Source organism: Danio rerio, chromosome 22 (assembly GCF_049306965.1).
Source record: "Danio rerio strain Tuebingen ecotype United States chromosome 22, GRCz12tu, whole genome shotgun sequence".
NCBI lineage: Eukaryota > Metazoa > Chordata > Actinopteri > Cypriniformes > Danionidae > Danio > Danio rerio.
Window position 1 is genome coordinate 16594632 of NC_133197.1, and position 22122 is coordinate 16616753.

Below are 22122 nucleotides of genomic sequence, written 5' to 3' on the forward strand. Positions count from 1 at the left end.
ATTTCTCACCTCCCATCTCTCTTTCTCTGAGAGAGAGCAAGAGAGTGCGCTTGTAAAGGAGAGGATATCCTCTGGCCTTATCTAATAGTCTGTGGATTGTGCAACGGCTGCCCCGTCCCAGAAAGACAGCAGCCCACTTTGTGAAAGTGCACGTAGCATGGAGCACAAGGGTCAAGGTTTACCAGCAAAAACAAACGATGGAAAAAAAAAAAAACTGATCATGTTTTCCTGCATCAGGGACAAGAGGGAGCGAGAAATGAGGGAGAAATGGAGGTGGTGACAAGGAAAAGGTGGAAGTGTGTGACGGCCTTATGAAAATATTCAAAAGTCAGTATAAGGAGTCAGTGGTCCTAAACGAACAGTTCACTCACAAAGAAAAGTTCTTTCATCAATTACTCATCCTCATGGCATTCAAAACCCGCATGACTGCTTCTCTTTTTTCCACAGAACCCAAAATATGATTTTATATTCTGCTGTAGTGCTCATATTTCATTTTCAATATACACAACCTTAGAATTTATGCACTGCAAATTTACTATAGAAATAAAGTACACTACATATTGCATAAAGACTACCACTCAGAAGTTTGGGGTCAGAGTTTTTTTTTTTTTTTTTTTTTTAAGAAAATGATTCTGTTCATCAAGGTAGCATTTATTATATTAAAAAAATGTTAAATTGTTAAATATTTATTTTTAATTTTACACAAATGCTTTCTTATTGTATATAGTTTTAAATGAAAGTATTACTCCAGTCATTATTGCTTTTATTATTATGACCATTATTAATAATAATAATAATAATAATAATAATAAATATTAGAGTGATTTCTGAAGGATCATGTGACTGAATAAGTAAAATCACTGGAATAAATTCTTAAACTACAAGCAGCTATTTTATAGTGCAATAACATTTCACAATTTTACAATCTGTACGGTATTTTTTATTAAATAAATGCAGCTTTGGTCATTTTACATTTTACAATAAGAGTCATAATTATATTACGAAATATATATATACATACACAGTTAAAGACAAAGCAAATATTATTAATAATAATAATAATAATAATAATAATAATAATAATATATATATATATATATATATATATATATATATATATATATATATATATATATATATATATATATATATACAGTTAAAGACAACGCAAATAATAATATTAATAATAATACTTATAATAAAAATATATACAGTAAAAGACAAAATTATTAGCCCTCCTGTGAATTTTTTTTCCATGAGCAAGATATTTTTCACAGTATTTTTTATACTATGTCTTCTTCTGTTTTATTTTGGCTGTAATAAAAGTAGTTTTCTTTTTTCTTTTTTAAGGTCAATTTAAGATCAAAATTATTAGCCTCTTTAAGCATTTTTTCCCAATTGGCTAAAGAACGAGCCGTCATTTTAAAATGACTTGCCTCATTACCCTAACCTGCCTAATTAGGCCAATAAATGTTACTTTAAGCTGAATACTAGTATCTTGAAAAATATGCAGTAAAACATTATGTACTGTCATCATGGCAAATATAAAAGAAATCAGTTATTAGAAATGAGTTATTAAAACTATTATGTTTAGGAATGTGTTGAAAAAATCTTCAGAAATTGGTGAAAAAAAATTTTAAAGAGTTAAATTTTAACAGGAGGGCTAATAATTCTGCTTCAACTGTATATGTAAAGTTATATGTACATTTAATTAGAATTTGCGTGTTTCAAAAAGGAAAAAAAAACATAGTTTGGAATAAAAACTAGGCCCTATACAGTAAGTTAAGTGTAGCTTCAGTTTGCATATGTTGTTATTAGATCCGGCAGGTCATAGGCTGCTGATCTGAGACCAGTATTGTGCATTAAAAGGGATGAAACAAAACAAGGTCTCTCGGATGGCACAGGGTGACAGCATTTCTGTGTTGGGACTGGCCTGCCTGTACTGCTTCGGATCAAAACTGCAAATAATCCGAAGATCATGGACGACAGATACAGATACCAGATGGAGCGAGTTTGTACGGGAGAGAAAAATATGAAAAAAAAAGACATTAGCGGAGTGATTATGTGCAGCCTATATCGGCACAACGGGGTGATCTTCAGTTCAACGATGAGAGAGAGAGATGAAAAGATAATATCAGCTACATGCAGGATGAGAGAGATGAACACGCTCATCTGTCTGTATCCTCTAATCTGAGTAAACAGGCCCATGTTGGTGTCACACACAAGGGCGTGGAAATAATAGCTCCAGCTTCCGAGCGCACATCTGTGATAATCTTGGAAGTTAGGAGGAAAATATGCCTTATAATCTGGTGTTGGGGGACACACACGTAACAGAGCTCCGGGGGAGGATAAAGCAGGACTTTTTTCGACATCGTTCTCTGTTTAAACTCAAGCAAACAGGCGACTGTTTCCATTCAATCATCGTGTTTATGTTTTCTCAAACTGTAAATCAGTCGACACAGACTTTTTCATTGTCCGCTAATAATTTGTAAACACACACAAAATCAGCGGAATCGCTGCCCTGTGTTTGTTTTAAAAGAGGCCATTTAGAACAATTCTCTGTCTGCGCTGGAGAGACGCCACTTTTCGCGCAAGTTTACGCAAGCGCAATCCTCTTAAGAGTAATCACCCACCTCAGACTTACACAAACAGAGGAGACCTAGCAAATCCTACAGTTTCAAACAACATCAAAACTTTGACTAGACCCAATATTGCTGATCTGGCTAACAAACACTAGTGTGAATCTGTTAGAGAGAAAAAAAACAATAAGCATTTTTGGGCCAGGTTCAATTTTAGGAAACACTAATGAAGACCAGAGTCAGTGTACCAGTGAACATAAGGCTTCCACAAAGTATACGCATATTTTTACATTGATGCTATTGAATCAACATTTTGGGTATTGAGTTTGTAAATGAATCATTTTTTCTCTCATCTAACAGTTAAAAAAGATTATAAAAAGATGAGCAATTCCATGCAAATGTCAACCTTGACAAACCAAAATATTAGGTTTTCACCAACAGACAGATTTTTTTTTGTGTGTTAACAAGTATTTTACAGTACTATAGAAATACTCAAAAATGTCTCTGTCAATGTTTTCAAAGTATTATATTTGATTTACCAAAGTCACACAAGTTGCAATTTCAAGTCACATCCATAACGGAGAGGTGTCACATACATAACAACACTTTTTCCTCATAAATGCAAAAATATTAAATAAAATAAAATCAATCGTGTTTGTTCTATACTGAGTCAACTCTCATCCTTTTGATGAGCATTATTTCTTTTGGTTTGTGCAGTTTAATTCACAGAGTTTCTACAAAGTATGTTGTGTAACGCTTAATACATCCATAACGCATGTTTATTTTCCTCATTTAAAGTACAAAACATGTTTACAGATTGATATTTTTCTGATCCCATAACTCAGTGGTCAGTTGTTTTGGAAAACATAAACAGATGTTTCAATATAATGTTAACATATATACTCTGTGAATTGATGTTTTGAGTTTTTACTGCAAATGTCACATCCATAACGTTGAAATGCTCATATTGCAATAAATTTTTCTACAGATGTTAAAGGGAACTATCAATGCCAATCTTTTTTTGTAGTTCTTCTATCTAAAAAAAAATTTATTTTTAAAAAAAATTTTATTTAAAGGGAATCGATTTGTGAAACCCCCTTGGGAATTTTTACGATACGCTTTTAAACCAATCTTCAAATTAGGGATGCACATTGCAATATTTTTTATTCTGCTATACATTGTGATATGAATACAATTTCACTAGATGAGTTGAAGTATTTGGACTATTTGTTGAACTATAAGTTGAACTATTTGGAAATAATTTATAAATTTAGATTAATTAGCAATATTCTCTATAGGAGTGCATGAATTATAATAAACAATCTACAAGCATAGATATATTTATTTAAGAAAAAGATACTAATTAAATAAACAGCATTTACTGTTTTCCAGAGTCGTCAAACTATATTCAGGTACAGTTAAAGTCAGAATTATTAAACCCCCTGAAATATTAGCCCCCCTGTTTATTTTTTCCCCAATTTCTGTTAAACGGAGAGATTTTTTCAACTGAATGGTTGAAAAAAAAAATGGTGTTTAAAAATTAAAAACGGCTTTCATTCTAGCTGAAATAAAACAATAAGACTTTCTCCAGAAGAAAACATATTATCAGACATACTTTGAAATTGTCCTTGCTCTGTTAAACATAATCTGGGAAATATTTAAAACAGAAAACTAAATTTGAAGGGGATTTAATAATTTTGATTTCAACTGTATATAATAATTGAATAATCAACTGTAAAATAACACTGCATAGTGTTTGTTGTGTAGACAAATCTAATCAAAGTATTTGTTATTAAATAAAAATTTCCCATTTAAAACCCTCACATAGTCGCAAGCCTTAAAAAACACTTGCGATATGATCAATTATGACCCAGCCTCAACAATGCGCATTCACATGATGTGACTATTGCAAATTATCACATTGCGATATCGATAAATCTGAAACTATATAATGTGCAACCCTACTTCAAACTATTCTCTAAAACATTACTTCAACCAACTGATCAGGGTGATCAAGACTTCTAGAGACTATTAAGAAGATGTGAGTTGGAGGTGTTTGGACTTAAACTGTGCAGAGCTGTGGCTCCACAGGAATTGAGTTTAAGACCATTGGTCTGAAATGTTCTTCAAAGCTCTTCTACCCTCTTCTTACCCGCTAAAAACATTCATAGAACTATTAAGTTCCACAAAATGTTCTTTATAATAGAAACATTTTTGGTTCTCCAAATAAGCTCTCCTCAAATAAGCTCTCCTCAAGTGTGTGTAAAGAACATAAACCCCCCCGAAAAATCCCTTTTTCCACTATAAAGAAAGCTTCATAGAATACAATGGTTTTATGTAACCTTTTGTGAAAGGGAAGACTGTTAAAGATAAACGTTCTAAAAGACATATTACTGGTTATACAATGAACCTTTCAGAAAACTGGTCATCAAATTATTGTATATTTGAAGTTATATAATTGTAATATTTTATATTTTATATTAGTTTCTCAATGTATAGAATATTTTTAAAAGTTTACAAACATTTACCCCTTAGAAAAAACTAACTTTGGTGGAACTGTATGGTGGTTTGGCTTTTAAAGGCCAATAAAGAACCTTTATTTTAAAATGAGATATTCTGTGAGATTATGGATAGACAATGAATGTTAACAGCTTTTAGATTAAGAACCCCCATAAGAGGTATATGAGCTAAAGCCATGACTCCTGTAACCAGCATTTGTACATATATATATATATTTTTTTTTTTGTATATTTTGATAAATATAAGCAGACATTACCATTTTCTGGCTGGTCCTTGATGTCGCCTTCACTGGGCTGGTTCGGACTGTCAGACTGCCCTGCTTCTGTAAAGAACCACAAAGAGAGAGAAAGACAGACAGTGACTCTTTTGTTTCTCGACCGCATTGAAATCATGCACTTGACAGCCTCTTGAAATCTGTGTTTCCACAGTCTGAATACTCGGATAGCAAACGTCTAGTCCAGAGCACCAAGGAATCACCGGCGAGCGTGCTGACCGTGCAGTCTGGCTGCCAAGTGCGCACTGGTCATACAGGTGAAACCCTATGCTGATGTGTGTATGCAGGAGGCCACCATGTTGGCGGTTCAATAGAGCTGACTGCTGCCACGATAGACTGACAGACAAATGCATATCACGCAAAAAAAACTCTTTCATTAATGCTAATCATTTATTTTGACATCAAAATCACAAAAGCTATGCAACTATGTTACATATTTCTGAATACTGATTAAAAAAATGATTTGAAGATCTTATCTGCGATCAATCAATTGTCAGACATAACTATAAATTTCAGCTTGCATTTATTATCATTCCGACCAAAGGGAAGTTATTGGAAAAGAAGGTCTGACTGTACTCTAGCCAATGTCCTTTTGGCACACGGCTCGGCAGGTCAGACCGACAGTGTGGCCTGGGCTGTGAATTCACACTGAGTGTGCTATTTGCAGCCGAGGCACTTATGGAAATAAGTCTAGAGAGAGAAAGCCTTCAGACCTGGGTGTACTGCATAAAAAAAGGCCCTATAAATTTGATGGGCTCCGATTTCTCCTAAGAAGTGCTCTTTAACGGTGCCATTAGCCGAGATAGCAATGATTTGGTCCGAGACGTTAAGGGGAACTTTCGCAAAAATTCACCCCAGTCACTTTAACTCTTCTGCTACAGCCAAAAATGGCAAAGAAACCCTTTAAGATGATTTAGATGCTGGGTTGAGTATTGATTTCCCACTGGAGATAAAACAGTCACTCTGCGAGAAATATCCCCAATGTCATGCTAGCAAACAAAATGCTTAGCAAAATTTTCCTACTTCAGAAACTTATATATACTGAAAGCAAAAAAAAAAAAGTACAAATATTGGTGCACAAATGTCAGCTTGCAATAAATCAAGGAAGCGCAACTTTTTGATAAAGAAAGAAAAAACAAAAGCTAGACCCCTACCACCACTACAAAAAAAGGTTTGGCCAGCCCCTTCATCTGCTCCTAGACAAAGTAAACAATTTAGGGCCTTGTTTGCATTCAGCTCAGCATTGCCGTCTGCATCAACAGTTTAAAACAAAGGCAATCTGAAGAGTGGACTGAAAAAAAAAACACACGCAGCAACACCCCCCGCCCCAGCAACAGCCCAGAGATATGTGAAAGAGCAACGAAGGGGGCCGGGAAACCGGGTGCCGGGTGGGTGCGAGTGTGCGGGGACTTTCACACACTCTCCCAGTTGCCCTCCGCGGACCAAGTGCTCTCTCACACAGCGCCCATTGCTAATTAAATATGCAAATGAGGCGTGAGACCCAGACTCTGTGTGTCACATCTGCATTTACCCCCTGTCGAGGGCCCTCAGAGAGCGAGGGGGACACAAAAAAACCCTCCCCTCAGAAATAAACAACAAAAAAAAGACACTAAACAACAAACAACTAAATACCGTGCACAAACAGGCCCATTCACCATGCCTAAATCCTCTATACAAGAGCATAACAAGCCACTCTATGGGCCGCCGACTGAAAGACAGAGGAGGGATGGTTCCTGCCTATCTCTAATTTTGTTCTCACACCATCAAAAAGATGGGAACGGCGCTCGGGTGTGAGAGAAGAAAAGCAACCTGGAGTGACTCAGTCAACGCGTTATTCCGCCTCGTTTCGAAAACCGAATTCATTATCAAACAATCAAAAAGAGATGCTGAGGTAAAAAGATGCCGTTTAGCATCTGATAACTAGTTTAATTTGATTGAGACAAGCTCAGGTTGCTTCACATAGTGAAGCCTATAAGAAAAGTAACCCGCAGTGACTGTCAAACAATCAAACAAATACGCAGAGGTAAAAAATGATAGTATATGATATCAAGTAAAGTTTAATTTAGGTGGACTTACTGTAGGTCCATGGTGGAACTTAGTAGCAAAGCAATCAAGAGTGATTCAAAGTATTGTTTAGCCTTAACTTGACAATGAAATTTATTATTGAGCAATCAAGACAATTAATTAAAAAGATTAGCATTTAGCATTCGCTAACAACCTTGGGCTAATTGAGATAGGCTCGGATCACTTCATTCTGTTGAACTGATAGTAAAAGCAACCTGTAGTGAATAGTTAGTTAACATGCTATTCCGGCTTAATTTAACAGCAGAATTCATTACTGAATACTTGAAAAGAAACGTTGATGTAAAAAGACGTTGTTCAGCTTCTCATAACTAGTTTAATTTAATTGTGACAGGCTCAGGTTGCTTGACATAGTAAAGTCTATGAGAAAAGTAACCCACAGTGACTCACTACCAAACAAATACACAGATGTAAAAGAAGTTGCCGGTTAACATATGATATCAAACAAAGTTTAATGTAAGTAGACTTTTGTTTTTTAACATGGTGGATCTTAGTGGCAAAGCAACCAAGAGTGAATCAATGTTTTCTTTAGCCTCAATTTGACCATGAAATTCATTATCCAACCATTAAAAAGGGACAATTAAGTAAAATGATTAGCATTTAGCATTCGCTAACAACCTTGGGCTAATTGAGATAAGCCGAGATCCCTTCATTCTGTTGAACTGATAGTAAAAGCAACCTGTAGTGAATAGTTAGTTAACATGCTATTCCGGCTCAATTTAACAGCAGAATTCATTATTGAATACTTGAAAAGAAACGTTGAGGTAAAAAGACGTTGTTTAGCATCTGATAACAAGCTTGGGCTAATTGAGAGACTCATGTTGCTTCGTTTGTGGAACCGATAGGAACGTGGCTGAATTAGTCAGCGAGGTGATTCCCTAATTAGATCATTAGGACTGGCTCGCGGCGGCAGGCAGGTTGGGTAGGAGTGTTATACCCCCTGGCCTGCCTCCGACTCTTCCTCTCCCAGGCCAGGCCGAGGGCTTCAGGGGGGAGCACATATGCACTCACACACACAAACACACACACACACACACACACACACACACACACACACACACACACACACCGCCTGGTCTGTTTCATTATGCATGCACTAAACCATCTGTACTTCTCGCAGGTCCGCTTGTCCCAACCCGCCGCTTTCTCACCAAGTGCTTTGCTGTAATCCAATTGTGTGTTAAAACCCCGCTTTCAAAAGGCCCTTTACACAGTGGGCTCAGGAACACGAAGGCCCATAAAAGGAGGCAGAAACTTAATTTAGAAATACAAACGGGCCTTTCTGGAGTATCAATGGAAGGTGAAGCTCCAGGGATTGGAGCATTGTTTCCACAAGTATCATCCCCCAGATTTTTCTTTTTTTTTTTTTTCGGGCTGCCACAGACATTATGAGATGGGTGCTGAATTCCTGCATAGTCACACTCAAGACCGTCCGGATTATACAAGAAACTTTGAAGGGTTCGGTTGAGTGTGATCGTTACAACACTGTATTACTGGAGAGTCACATATTTGAGCTATGATGCATGTTATATAAAAAATATATGGGGGGGGGGGGGGGGGGTTGTGTAATACGCAATAATTTCTGGGAACTGCAATGACTCACAGATGGGGAACATGCAAGTTGTGAGCAGTAAGGGAGGAAAGGTAAGAAAGTAACTCAAGTGAGCGTCAACTAAACTTGTTTGTCTAAAAGTATAAAGTGCAATATTCTAACCGTTGTTCCGTCTTTCTGATAAGAAGTTAAACTGAGGTCTTCACTACATGTGGTTGTTAAAAATCCCAAGATGTCCTTCGAAAAGAGTAGGGGTTTAACCCTGGCCAAAATTTGCCTACTGGCCTCTGTCCATCATGGCCTCCTAAAAAACCCCAAATCATAATTGGCTCCATCATTCTGTCTCCTCTCCATCAATCAGCGAGGTGTGTGGTGTGCGGTCTGGCGCAATATGGCTGCCATCACGTCATCCAGGTGGATGCTGCACACTGGTGGTAGATAAGGAGATTTCCCCCAATGTGTAGAACACTGTAAGTGTCCAGAAAAGTGCCATATAAATGCAAAGTTTTATTAATTATTAATTGCTGCTTCGTATTTTCGGCAGAACCCTTGATTAAGAAGCCTATTTGTAAAAGCCTTCAACAAAAGGTTTTTCGTCTTAAAAATTCGTGCTGACCCCAACAGTAGTGAAAGCAAGTTGAGGCACTTCATCATCATTTCAAAACAAGACTGGTTGTCATTTTTCTGTGCAAGGAAGTGGAGAGAGCCGTTTGTTTCCGTCAGGCCGCTGCCCGTGTGCAGTGTTTGAGTAACCCTGACCTCTCCCCCTGCGCTTTTACGTCACACCGTATTTAATAAGAGGCAGTGTTTAGACAGGACCCTTCTGCTTCTCCTCTATAGATCAGCCCGTTGCCGAGGCCTGTGCTGTTTTTCTTCTCTCGTGGAGCGTTGCTTGTTTACACTGCTGTTTTCGGAGGACCGGGAAGCGAGACGGGAGAGGATAGTGTTACAGGCCGTGTTTACAGATCCTGTCTGGATTTTGAATAGTAATACTGGTGTATGTTTTCTTTCCTTCTATTGTATCTATTGAGAAATGCAGAATGCACTTTTAAGGACAGGGACCAAGGTAGGGAGTCCTAGGACCTTTGATGTGCTTCAGTCAAGCTCATTCACCAAGGCTGGTGTATTAAAAAAGGGAGCAGAATCCACTCCGCGGTCGCCCAGTGATGACATTATGGGATCATTGTGGTACATTAAACCATCTATTGCAACCCCGGAAAAAGCAATAAAACTAGCCGAGTCTCAATTATTCTTTTGTCAGTGTGACTTGAGCTATTCCCCCCTGCAAATATAAAGCTACACCAGACTATAACAAAAAGCTATCAATAAGTGTTAGTGGGGTAAAGGAATGCCATGTTGCCTTACTTGAACTTGTAAATCAGCTCTTGTGCTAGCAGTGTAAGACAAGCTGTCTGGATTGCCAAGCTACCGTTACCAAGACACAAAAGCGGGACATTCCTGACTTATTTGAGTCCTCGTTCCCCCTGGACTGGTGGGGGCATTTGGGAACAAGATATCATTATTAGCTAATGCAGGATACGAAGGGTGTGTAATGAAAAGCTAGCATAGAAAAGTCAATAGGCTGGTTTTAAAACCTAGCTAGCTGTCCTGCTTTCTACATAGGTACCATCTATATCTGAAACTTAACACTGTAACTAGCTAGTGGGCTGTTAGCATGTTGCTCAGCTAACAATATTGTATTCTTACAAAAATAAACATTCTAAAATCCTAACAAAAGTAACAAACTTTTTTACTTGTAAATAACTATGTAGAAACCAAACTTGACATAAGTTACCTCAACTAATTTGTCTGCAGTTATTTTAGCCAAACATTATTCAGTACCAAGTTGTGCAAAACCCAGTGGGTAACATTTTCACTTCATGTGATATAACAATGTACACCTGTTCTCTGTGCAGTCTGTAGTGCCCTTCGGCCCAAACATACACAGATCCAACTCTATGCGGGGCACCAGAACATAACCTTAGTCTCTCCATCCTGCTCTCTCTGGCTGATCGAAACATTCCAGAGAGAGAGAGGGAAAAGTGGACCATCCTCAATGCTAGAAGCCCCTCTATGGGAAAAGATGTATTCCCCTGGCCTGTAGGCAAACCCTTTATTTCTTACTGAGCGCTGTGCTTCTTGACTCCCCTGATATGAACTAGTTTCTAGGAAAAGGCAGGAAAGGCAAGCAGAAGAGGAGGAGGAGGAGGAGGAGGAGGAGGAGAAAAAGTTCTTGGCCTTTTCCCAGGAAGGGAGAGAGAGAGAATCAGAATCCCAGAATTCCCCTGGGATATGGTGAAATATACAGCCCTGGGGCCACTTTCAATTTACTCTCTGCAGTTCTCTTTCACTCTCTCCCTCTCTAAATAGCCGGGCTGTGAGAGAGAAGTCGAAGCTGTCAGGGATCTAATGTGTACCGCGACCTCCTGTAGCCCTGATGTGGAGAAATAGAAAGATCGCGAGTGGGTCAAGTGTCTGTGTGAGCATGGATTCCTCAAAGGGAGTATGAGGAGAGGGGAACATCCGCAACACCAAACCAGAGACTAACAAAAAAAACGAAAATGCATTAGACTTCAACAGTAAGACTGAATTTAAAATAGCAAAATGAAGTGATTAGGCAAAAATGAGACCTCTGGAAACATCCAGGCCAAAAGTAGCATGCGCTATTCCAAACAAAAAGCCACATTGTTGGGATGCTTTCTTCCGCAAGCTGCAGACACATCCTGTCTTTGTCTTCAGAGCGTCTCTTGCTTGCTCTAGTGGAGCACACATGGTGGCACAGGTAGAGGAGTTTGTCCTTGTTCTGACAGCAGTGATCTTTCAACAAATACAGTCTGAAAAAAAGGAACCGGGCTCTCCATGTGGCCCCTGGGGTCCAAGAGAACAACACAATAGGTAGTACAGGAAATGTTATCCCTGATTCTGAGCCTGTGTGCACTGCAGGGAGAGAAGAATGCCTGTGTTTGACCTCTGTCAGGCCTGATTTCCTGCCCAAGCAGAGTTGTGTCTAAGGACACGGTACAGAAACTGAAAAAAAAGTGTTGTCAGTTTGATTGTCATTTGCCAGAGATCTAATCTCAGTGAGTACCGTGAGACCCTCCTTTTGTGGCACAGGAGTCTGTGTATGTGTATGTACGTGTGTACTGTAATTCATTGCTCTCCAAGAGGCCAGCTGACAGCCTCCAGCTGCAGACGGCAAGGAGACGTGCGACGTACATAGAGGGTGTTCATTGCTGTCAGGATCATGGACACACCTGTCTCCACAACAACTACCGCCTGTAGCCAGGTAGTCCATCTCCAACTGACATGGAGGTGTCAATGCTTGCTACAGTCATCATGTTGACATTGAATTGAAAGAAGTTTGGAGACCCTTTTTTTACACAAGCTCCCGAAGACCAAACAAGAGATAGAAAAGAATTACACACAAGAACGTCCTAACTAAAGAAAGGAACCATATTACCAATAAATGATTTTTTTTTTTTGTTTTTTTGATGAGTTCAAACTGAAATAGTTCATATAATAAGGTTTCCAAAATAACAATAATAACTTATTTTACACTGCACTAAAGTGCCTAGAACTGCAGTAGCTATACCACTGATCCCAAAAAGTAGAGCAATGCGTTGGTACTTGCTATAGCTTATTCATGGAAGGTTGTACTCGGAATTTGAAATGGGGTCAAGGAATGCTCTCATTGTAATTCATTTGATTGGCCAAGATTTTAATAATGCAAGACCAATTCTCTGATCCATTTTCCCCAAAAATGTTCAATTATTTTTGTTGTTGTTTATCCCGGGCCACAAACGAATAGTTTAACCTATAAGCGTGTCTATAAGCGTCAATAAATGCTGGGCGACATGCGCACTATTCATGGCACAGTAGGATTTGCTTGGCTGGCCAGCGAGAAGCCTCGTCTCAAACCCCCATTTCAGAATGAGTGAAAATAGAAAGTCTCCATGATCTTGGCAGTAGGATGCTTGGAGAAAAAAAAAAGATGGGGTGATTCAATTTGGCAGCCAACTTTTTCACTCCCTCTTTCGTTGTCTTCCTCTCTCTCCCTCTATTTGCTCGCTCTCTTCCTTGGAGAGTGGCTGGCTGTAGCCCGTGTTTGGAACAGACTTGAAGACACTTGCCAAGGCTGAAGCGTACACCGCCAGGGATGCACTACCCAGCCCGCAACTTCCCCTGCAATGCACTTCTCTCCAGCCGCTTCAGACTGAGGAAACCCCCCCGGAAGCCTGGCCACTAGAAAGAGTGGCCACCCACAACTCTGCATATCAAAACAGCAACAACAACAACAACAAAAAGAGGCGCATCATGCTAAAAAAAGGCCAATAAAGAAAGGTCGAGTCATGTAGTAGTAAAAATAAAAATGATACTATTGATGATACTATTGTTCTGCGTAATCTATATGATAATACTTGCATAACTTAACCCCATCCTATTATTTCCTGATGGTCTACAGTGAAGATCCAGGCCTAAGCAACTAACCTACATTAAAACAAGGACAAATTATGCAATTTGCCAAGAAACGCGCTCCTTATTGATTTTTCATTTTATATTGATTTGATTTAATTCACCCGATGAATGGAAATGATAAAAACTCATTTCAAAATGTAGTGCGGCTCGATACTTCGGGTTGCTACAATGCTCTTGTGCACTTTCTAAATTTCCCATAAATCAGCCTGTGTCCATAACTCACATACAGTAAGTGTTGCATAAACAATCTCCCCACAGCCCACAAAACAAGGCACTACGTTCAAAGCCTTGACACAAGCTCTATATTGTCTAGATGGCCGAGTCGTTTTTATTTATGCCGCGCAATTGTGCGGTGAATTAGAATTCACAAGCGATAGTTTCGAGGGAAGTAAAAAGCCTTTGGACTAATGCTCAGTTGTGAACGGCAACTGGGTCCAAGTCCCTGGCGTACACCCGGAGCATTCATGGAGATGCCAGCCAAAAGTCTAGCTTGTCATTTCAACCCTTCCAGGCCCTTAAACTAATAGAGAGAAGGAAAAAACAGGGAGGGCGTGAAAAACAGATACAACGATCGTGTGCTGTTTCAATCATGGCTGAAGGACAAGAAACCATTCCAGCGTCCAACTCATGTTAAAACAGATGGGCGAATGAAAGCTGACAATTTAACGTAGGATTTTGAATTGCATTTTCACCCCACATGTGGAAATATAATGCCATACCGCTCTGCACCCACACCGTCGCTCCTCCCTTACGCCTCCATTTTGTGCCGATCGCATTTTGTGCCACCATTTTAAGACGCTTGCATCTCGACAGGGACACAAAAAACGAAACAATCGGCCCTGTCAGGTGAGACTCTCATTGCCTGTGTGCGGTAATTGTACTTGAGACTATTCAAAGACAATAGTTCTAATAATTAAAAAAAACGCAATGGCGTTTGTAAACAAAAGGCAGGGGAAATAGTGCCAAAATCCCCATTTAAAAAGCAACTCGTTGGCGCTCTTCATCGTCCTTTTTTTTCTCTCCCTCTGCCACACAAGCTTATCCCAACCATAGCTGCTAAATCGTCCTGCCAGGCACAGCCATACTGACAGAATCACGTTAGCTGCTCCCATTGTTGGATGACACAGAAAACGCCGTTGCCAAGAAGTTTACTGCCAAGTTCAACAACATCCTGGTTTAAAAAAAATGGAGGGAAAAAAAAGACAAAAGTCCGATCCCACACACGCAGGCATGTATAACCATTACTTTTGGGAGATTCATTAATAACGAAGATGCAGATGTTACCATTTATCTGTAAAACTCCCTCACTCCTCTTAATACTTTACACCCTGGCAGCCATCTTAAAAGCTCTGGCAACCATTTTAAAAGTGCCCTCTCTCTTTATTTGAGCGCCTGCCATCCCCCCTATGCCACCCTTTGCCGAACAATAGACTACTCAGGGTTTACCAACCACGGCAGCCAAATCTACATTTTGGCATTTTCATGGTGGATGCTAAACATGACATGGGAAAAACATTGAAATAAAAAGAAAATAGGAAAGTTCGAGACTGCAAATGTAATGATATTGGATTTTTCTGTTACGCCGAGTAAAATCGATTGAATACAAGTAAAAAAAAATTCAATTAAGGAAAGGAGCTAAGGAACTCTTTTGTGAACAAGGATATTGTGCACACAATTAGCCTGAGTATGTCAGAAAATGTAGACTACACTAACAATTTGCAATTTTTTAACTGACAAAAAAAATCCTGAATTTTATTAATTGAAAAAAAAAATTATAACACTTAAAATTTAAAACACAAAAATTATTTACAAATAAAAGAAACAGAGACAATACAAATAGATTGAAAGTGAAATAGATTGAATACAAGTAAATAAATCAATACTGAGCATAATAATCAACGATTTTTTAATTTTTTGGTGAAATAAGATATTGTGCACACAATTAGTAGTCTAATAATTATGTCAGAAAATATGATTATACAGGCTTTCTGCAGGTTTCACAGAGTTAAATTTAAGACTTTAAGGCCTTTGTGAATGAAATTTTAGACCCTTAAAAGGCTAAGAAATTTTTCAAATGGCCCAGATGGAAAAGATTTTTATTTGCCCTATCAAATTTTTTTTTATAATTTAATACATTTAATAAAACAATAATAATAAAAAAGCAAAATATTTGTTAAATTTATTTCTTAGCTAAATATTCTAAATATTGTGTAAAAACAAGCAAAATCTACTTGTATCCATACACTTTTTTTCCCCAACACAAACTTTCTTTAAAACAGTTTTTAAAATGAACAAATGTTTTAAAAGTTTTAAAAACTATAATAAACTAAATATTCACAACAATCTGGCCAGGTCGAAGTCCTCAGCAGTAAATACATAGAGAACTTTTAAACTAATGTTACTGTAAGAAAAATAAAAATAATTGAACCATTATGATAGAGTTAATTTTAACTTTTTAAATAAAAAGTTTAAAGTTTTACTAGGATGATTGTTAGTGATTGTATGTTTTTTTTTGGTAGCAATACATGAACAAAGAAAAATTAAGACCTGTTTAAAACAGATTTAGGATCAACAACACAATATTTCAGACAAAATATCTAAGCCATTTTAAGGCCTAAAATTTGTATTTTGAGATTTAAGACTTATAAAGACTTTTAAAGGCCCTATAGAAACCATGGTATAATATGATTATGTCGGTCTAAAGATTGTCAGACTATACTAACAATTTGTATTTTTTTTAAACTGATAAAAAAATGCATCAATTTTATTAATTTAAAACAAAAAAAGAAGAAAGAATTATATATCCATATTGGCGAAGAAACTTTTTTAAAATTATGTAAAAAAATAAAAAAGTACTACACTTTTGCAGGCTAGTTCTTGTCAGAAAAAAACTTTAAATAAAAAAAACATAACAAATTTTAATAAAGAGGAAATTTTACACAATGAATCAAAATATATTCAAAATGTGGTAAATACTTACAATTTAGCATTTTTTTATGGAAAAATGTTTATTATTATATAATTTCTATTAATAGCTTAACTTCATTTAAATTACATTTCACAATAATACAGTTTTTTTTACACTTTAAAAGCATTATAATATGTAATAATAACAATAACAATTTCATCATAATAAGTTTTTAATTTATCATATTCCTGTTTTGGACTGAGAAAATGTACAACTGAGCTTGTTTTGAAACATTTTTAAAAAGTATACACTTATTAAATCTCAAAATAATTAGAATTTACCCCAAAAATGAAACCTAACAACCGGTAAACCTCCCCAAAAAACTTATTTTAAATCTGTGTGCACTCAGCAGGCTTAAAGAGTATCCATGTATACTAGAAGTCAGGAATTTTTCCGCAGTTCACATTACATGGCTCCGCTGGACAGTAAACATTTGCTTGACTGCCGTAACACAGAATTCACTATACAGGGTTTCATATTACCAGCTGATGTACAGCACCAGGACGAGTGTGTGTGTATAGAGTCTCATTCATAATGTCTGTTGTTTTGTTAAGATGCTCAAGGAATCACTCACCCACGGCAATTCCTGAAGCGACGGCGGATCAATTAACCAAAGCATGATTAACATTACAGGAATAATGGACGTCTCAGGAAAGTGGATTAGGACGAGAGGAACCTTGACGTGCGTTCGAGATATTGCCGGAGTGAAGGACGCATGACATAAGCCAGACCCAAATAGTTTGGGAATGCAATTGATGAATTGCCATATTGATTCAGTTCTGCCTCACTTACCATAATTATAGCGCTGTAATGGATAGCATTACCGCTGCTGCTTTTTTTTTGTTTTAGCCTTTCTTTTTCCCCTTTTTCATCAACTCTCCACTTACGAATTGGTTGGAAAAACTGTACGAATGTGAACGTGTATACGAGCTATAATAGAAAAGGAGCAGAGATGTGAATGACAAGAAGATCGGAGCTTGCCAAAATCGTGTTGGAAATGGAAGGACTGCATGATTATGATGATTTCGGGTTTTATATGAACTTGACAGCAATTTCTTAGAGATGACTTACTAAAAACTCGCTCGACTGTAACGGCAGGGAAAATTATGTGGGGTTTAAGCTGTTTTCAAAGTTTGATTACATATTACAAAGCGAACAATTAAAAAATGTTAAAAAATGACAACAATTGATGTAATGTATGTGTGTGTACTGTGTATATTTGTTATACTGTTAAAAAAATGCCTGTTAATGAGCAGGTTTCTGTATTTTTTTTCCATTTATTTACAGTTATAAATTGCATAATGGAACCTTGATCTCTACTCTAGGATTTTGATGTTAAATAATCAACTCTATTTTAACATTAATTTAACAAAAGTGACTTTTACTGACTAGCAAGCAATTTAAAACTATTTATTTTAAAGTAAATAATATATAGTGTATTGTTAAGTGTATAAAATAATAGGAATTGTATTGTTTTTTTGTTTTTTTTAACACAAGGTAATTTACAACACCGACCCAGATATTAGGTCCCTTCATCCTATTAAAATGTCAATAAAAGTCACTTTTCCCAAACTTTTTAGCATCAAAAGATGAAAAGTTGTAAGATATGGCCCAATAAAGCAATTGAAACGCATAAATAAATGTAATAAAAAAAAAAAACATTAAATCACAAACTAATCATAACTATAAATATTGTTGACAGTCTATGTATATATAAATACAAACTTGAATGCATATATTTTAGAAAACATTTATATTTAGATTTAAAAGACATGCAAAAAATACAACTGATGAATAAATGTAAATAACTCTTTAAATTTTTTTTTTTTGTATCATTTAGTTTGTATCTATTATATATAAACAATAAATTTATAACACCCAAACACAGATATATAAATTATGTTAAAAAAAAAACTTTTTATTTTGGATACGTTTGGATTAATCATGATTAATCTTTGCCTGGAACTAATGGATAACACAAGTTTAAGTAACAATTTACACTATAAACTACTGCAGTGTTACTATTATTATTGAGAATTAATTAATTAATTAATGAGTCAGTCAGTCTGTCTGTCTGTCTGTCTAAACTGTTTCATATTACTTGGGCTTAAGGCATGATCTCATTTCATCACTAATACCTAAACCCAACTACTAACTTACTAACAATTAATAAGCCACTAATTAAGAGTTGATTAAGCTTAAATTCTCATTAAATGGTTTGTTAACAGCATGAATTGCACCTTAAAATGTAGTGTGACCACATTTCCATTTATACCACAAGAAATAGGGGGTCCTTGCCAATCCCTCCTACATTCCATCAGTATGGAGCCCCCTGTGCATCTCACTATGATCTGCTCATGTCAGGCCCACAGAGACACAAAGTGCCGACTCATAGCAGGAGAGCAGAGACGCTTCTCCTCCTCCTCCTGCTCTCTCCTCGCCTGAGTCATTGAGAACCAGAAAATGTTACCAGAGAAAGGTTACTATGAGCCTTCACAATGGGCTTCTTGTATTGTTGAGCCCCCTCCCCGGAGTCCAGCACAGAGACTTTACACTGAAACATGCAGCAGCCTATAGAGACGCGTCTGACAAGTCTGCTTCATGTTTTATGAAGTAGAACAAGAGGAGAAACTTGCATTTAAAACATGAAGTTGAATGCACTAAATACGACTCAGTTATTTTCGAATAAAGAAATGCCACAGGTAGCAGAACTTTAATACATGTTGATGCTTTTTAAAATTAATTATTATTCTTATTTATTGTTGTTGTTGTGGTTATTATACAATTAAATCAAAATAAAAAAGTTATTTACAAACATCTGTGGGACATTCAATCATTTTCATTTAGTATGACAGCATTTTATTACTTATCACAATAATAATAATAATATTAATAATAATAATAATAATAATAATAATAATAATAACAAAAAATTGTATTAGTATTATTAGATTTTTTACAAATAACAATAATAACAATTAATATTATTATTTACAACTGTTAATAAGTTATTATTATTGTAACAATTATTTTTACAATCAATAATAATAATAATAACAACAATAAAATGGTATTATTATTTATAAATAATAATAATATTAATAACAATAATAAATATTATTATTATTATTATTATTAAAATGATTTTTTACAACTATTAATAACTATTATTATTATTATTATACCATAAAATAAAATTGTATTTAAAATACAAATTTTATTTAACAAAATTAATTAAATAAAATTATTACAAATATCTGTAGTCCATTTGAACTTTTTCAATTAGCAGTAAAGTTTCTATTACCAACTTAACCTTAATTTGTAAAAAATATTTTAATAAAAGCTACAGCAGAAACCATCAGCATATAGCAGCACTTTCAACAGTCTTTTTGTCATGCATTATGCAAAGTGAATAGTTTATGAAGTAATAAAACACATCGGAAAGTGAAAATGCACCCAATATGCATACCAATATTATTGGTGCTAGATGGAAATGCCTATGGAAGTCTCAGTTAATGTCAGATAAATTAATGGTCCAGATTAAAACAGAATTCAGATGTCACTGGACGTGTAGATAAAGTGAAAGGTGCTTTTATTAAGTTAATGATAACATAAGCTAATTGAAACACTAAAGATGTTTGCAAAAACATTTTAATAATTAAGTTACATTTAAAAAAAAAAAAAAAGAATTCTTCAGGTATCTGAGAGTTCAGGGGCCGCTGGCAAGAGGCCGGTGTGGAGAGATGGATGAGGCCGCGAGGAGCTTCGTCTCTCAGGTTTCTGTGTGTGTGTGTGTGTGTGTGTGTGTGTGTGTGTGTGTGTGTGTGTGTGTGTGTGTGTGTGTGTCGCCCACGAGGCCGTCTGGAGCTCAGCCTGACCACACACACTTCACAAAAGCTTATGTCTTACTATGGACACTCACAACTGGTAAAACATTGGTGTGTTTCACTAATTTTACAAGCCAGACTGAAATTTTAAAAAATAAAATGAAAAAAATGAAAAATAGGTTTAGAAAAAAAAGACTATTCTTGAGATTTTATTTGGGGCCAACTTAATTGTTTAATGTTTAAGCCACTGAAATTTGTTACATTAACTAACTCGATTTATGTATAGACCTAAACCTAGAAGTAGTTTGCTTGATCTGTAGTCTATGCAATCATTACTAATATAGTAGAAACAGTGTTAACTATAATAACAACAACAATAATAATTGTCATCATCATCATCATCATCATCATCATCTAAATAAAATAACAAATTATATAATAATAATAGTAGTCGTAGTAGTAGTGGTGGTGATGGTGGTGGTAGTAGTATTAATAATTATAATAATAATAATAATCATCAATTATATCATAAAACAACAACATAAAATAATAATAATAATCATCATCATCATTATTTAACATACAACATATTATATAATAATAGTAGTAAAAATAATATTAATAATAACAATCATTTAAATTAAAAACAACAATGTATAAATAATAATAATAATGATGATAATAATAGTAACAATAATAATAATAATGATAAAAACCTAGAAGTAGTTTGCTTGATCTGTAGTTTATCCAATTAACTCTAATACAGTAGCAACAGTGCAACTATAATAATAACAATAGTAATAATAATAATAATAATAATAGTAATCGTCACCATTATCATCATCATCATCATTTAAATTAAACATAAACATACTATATAATAGTAGTAGTAGTAGTAGTAATAATAATAATAATAAAATGTAATGGTTTACCACATGTAAATGCACCAAACATCTCTTATTTGTCCAAACATTACCCATTAGCACTAATATACCAAACTTCAACAAAACTCCACAATCATCTGGTAGCATTACAGTAGCATCAGTAATTGGATTGTAAATGTCAGCGTGACTGAATGAACCTGCAGATTCACAGTGGTGTGTGTATCGGCTGCTCTGCTTGTTGAGCTGTGGACAATGTCAGCTCAGCCCATCGACCAGAGCATCGATCTCTGCTGGGGGAAATTGAGACCAAATTTGCAGTACTGCAGCTTGGATTTCTGGGCAACCGCTCGCTCTTTTTTTCATCCATCCCTATTTTCTGGGACTCCCTCTTTTTTTTGTTGACATTTTTCAAAAAATCTGTTTTTGACATTAGCTTGGAGGGCCTATAAAATTCAGCAGAGGATTCAGCTGTATTATGGTCGTAACATCACCAAAAAAAGAACATCGTTTTTAAGGCCAATTTACACCAAGAATTAAAACTACATTAGCATTCGCATGCTTATTATTAGCATGCACAGCAATTTTTTTCGGATATGTTTTCAATGCTAGAATTATTGCTTTTATAGTTAGATTATTAACTATACAGTATGTGATAGTCAACATCAAGTCAAAGTATTAGCATACATTAGCATCCAGTACAGCAAATGATAACACTGCTGCTAATAGTTTTATAGTAGCTAATAGAATGCTAGTAATATAGTAATAGTAGCTAGTAGTTAATTGAATGCACATGTTAGAAAAAGAGGGATTCTGATTGGCTGTCAACATTGTTAGTGTCCATATTGGTATTGTTATTATTTATTGTTCATAGTGAGACTGTTAACCATAACGATAACTATATTAGCCAGACTAGCATACGATAATTATGTTTCTTTCAAGCGTGCACTTCCGTTGTGATGT

The 22122-nt window shown here is 35.8% G+C and overlaps 1 protein-coding gene across 39 annotated transcripts in view; it reads right to left on the bottom strand.

Moving 5' to 3' along the window:
• The window catches only part of nfia (nuclear factor I/A), a 226351-nt gene that overhangs the window by 66665 nt on the left and 137564 nt on the right, over positions 1–22122 (bottom strand). For all 39 annotated transcript variants that reach the window (XM_073936551.1, XM_073936542.1, XM_073936552.1 and 36 more), the window contains 1 exon segment: positions 5356–5421. In XM_073936551.1, coding sequence (XP_073792652.1) covers positions 5356–5421 — 66 coding nt within the window.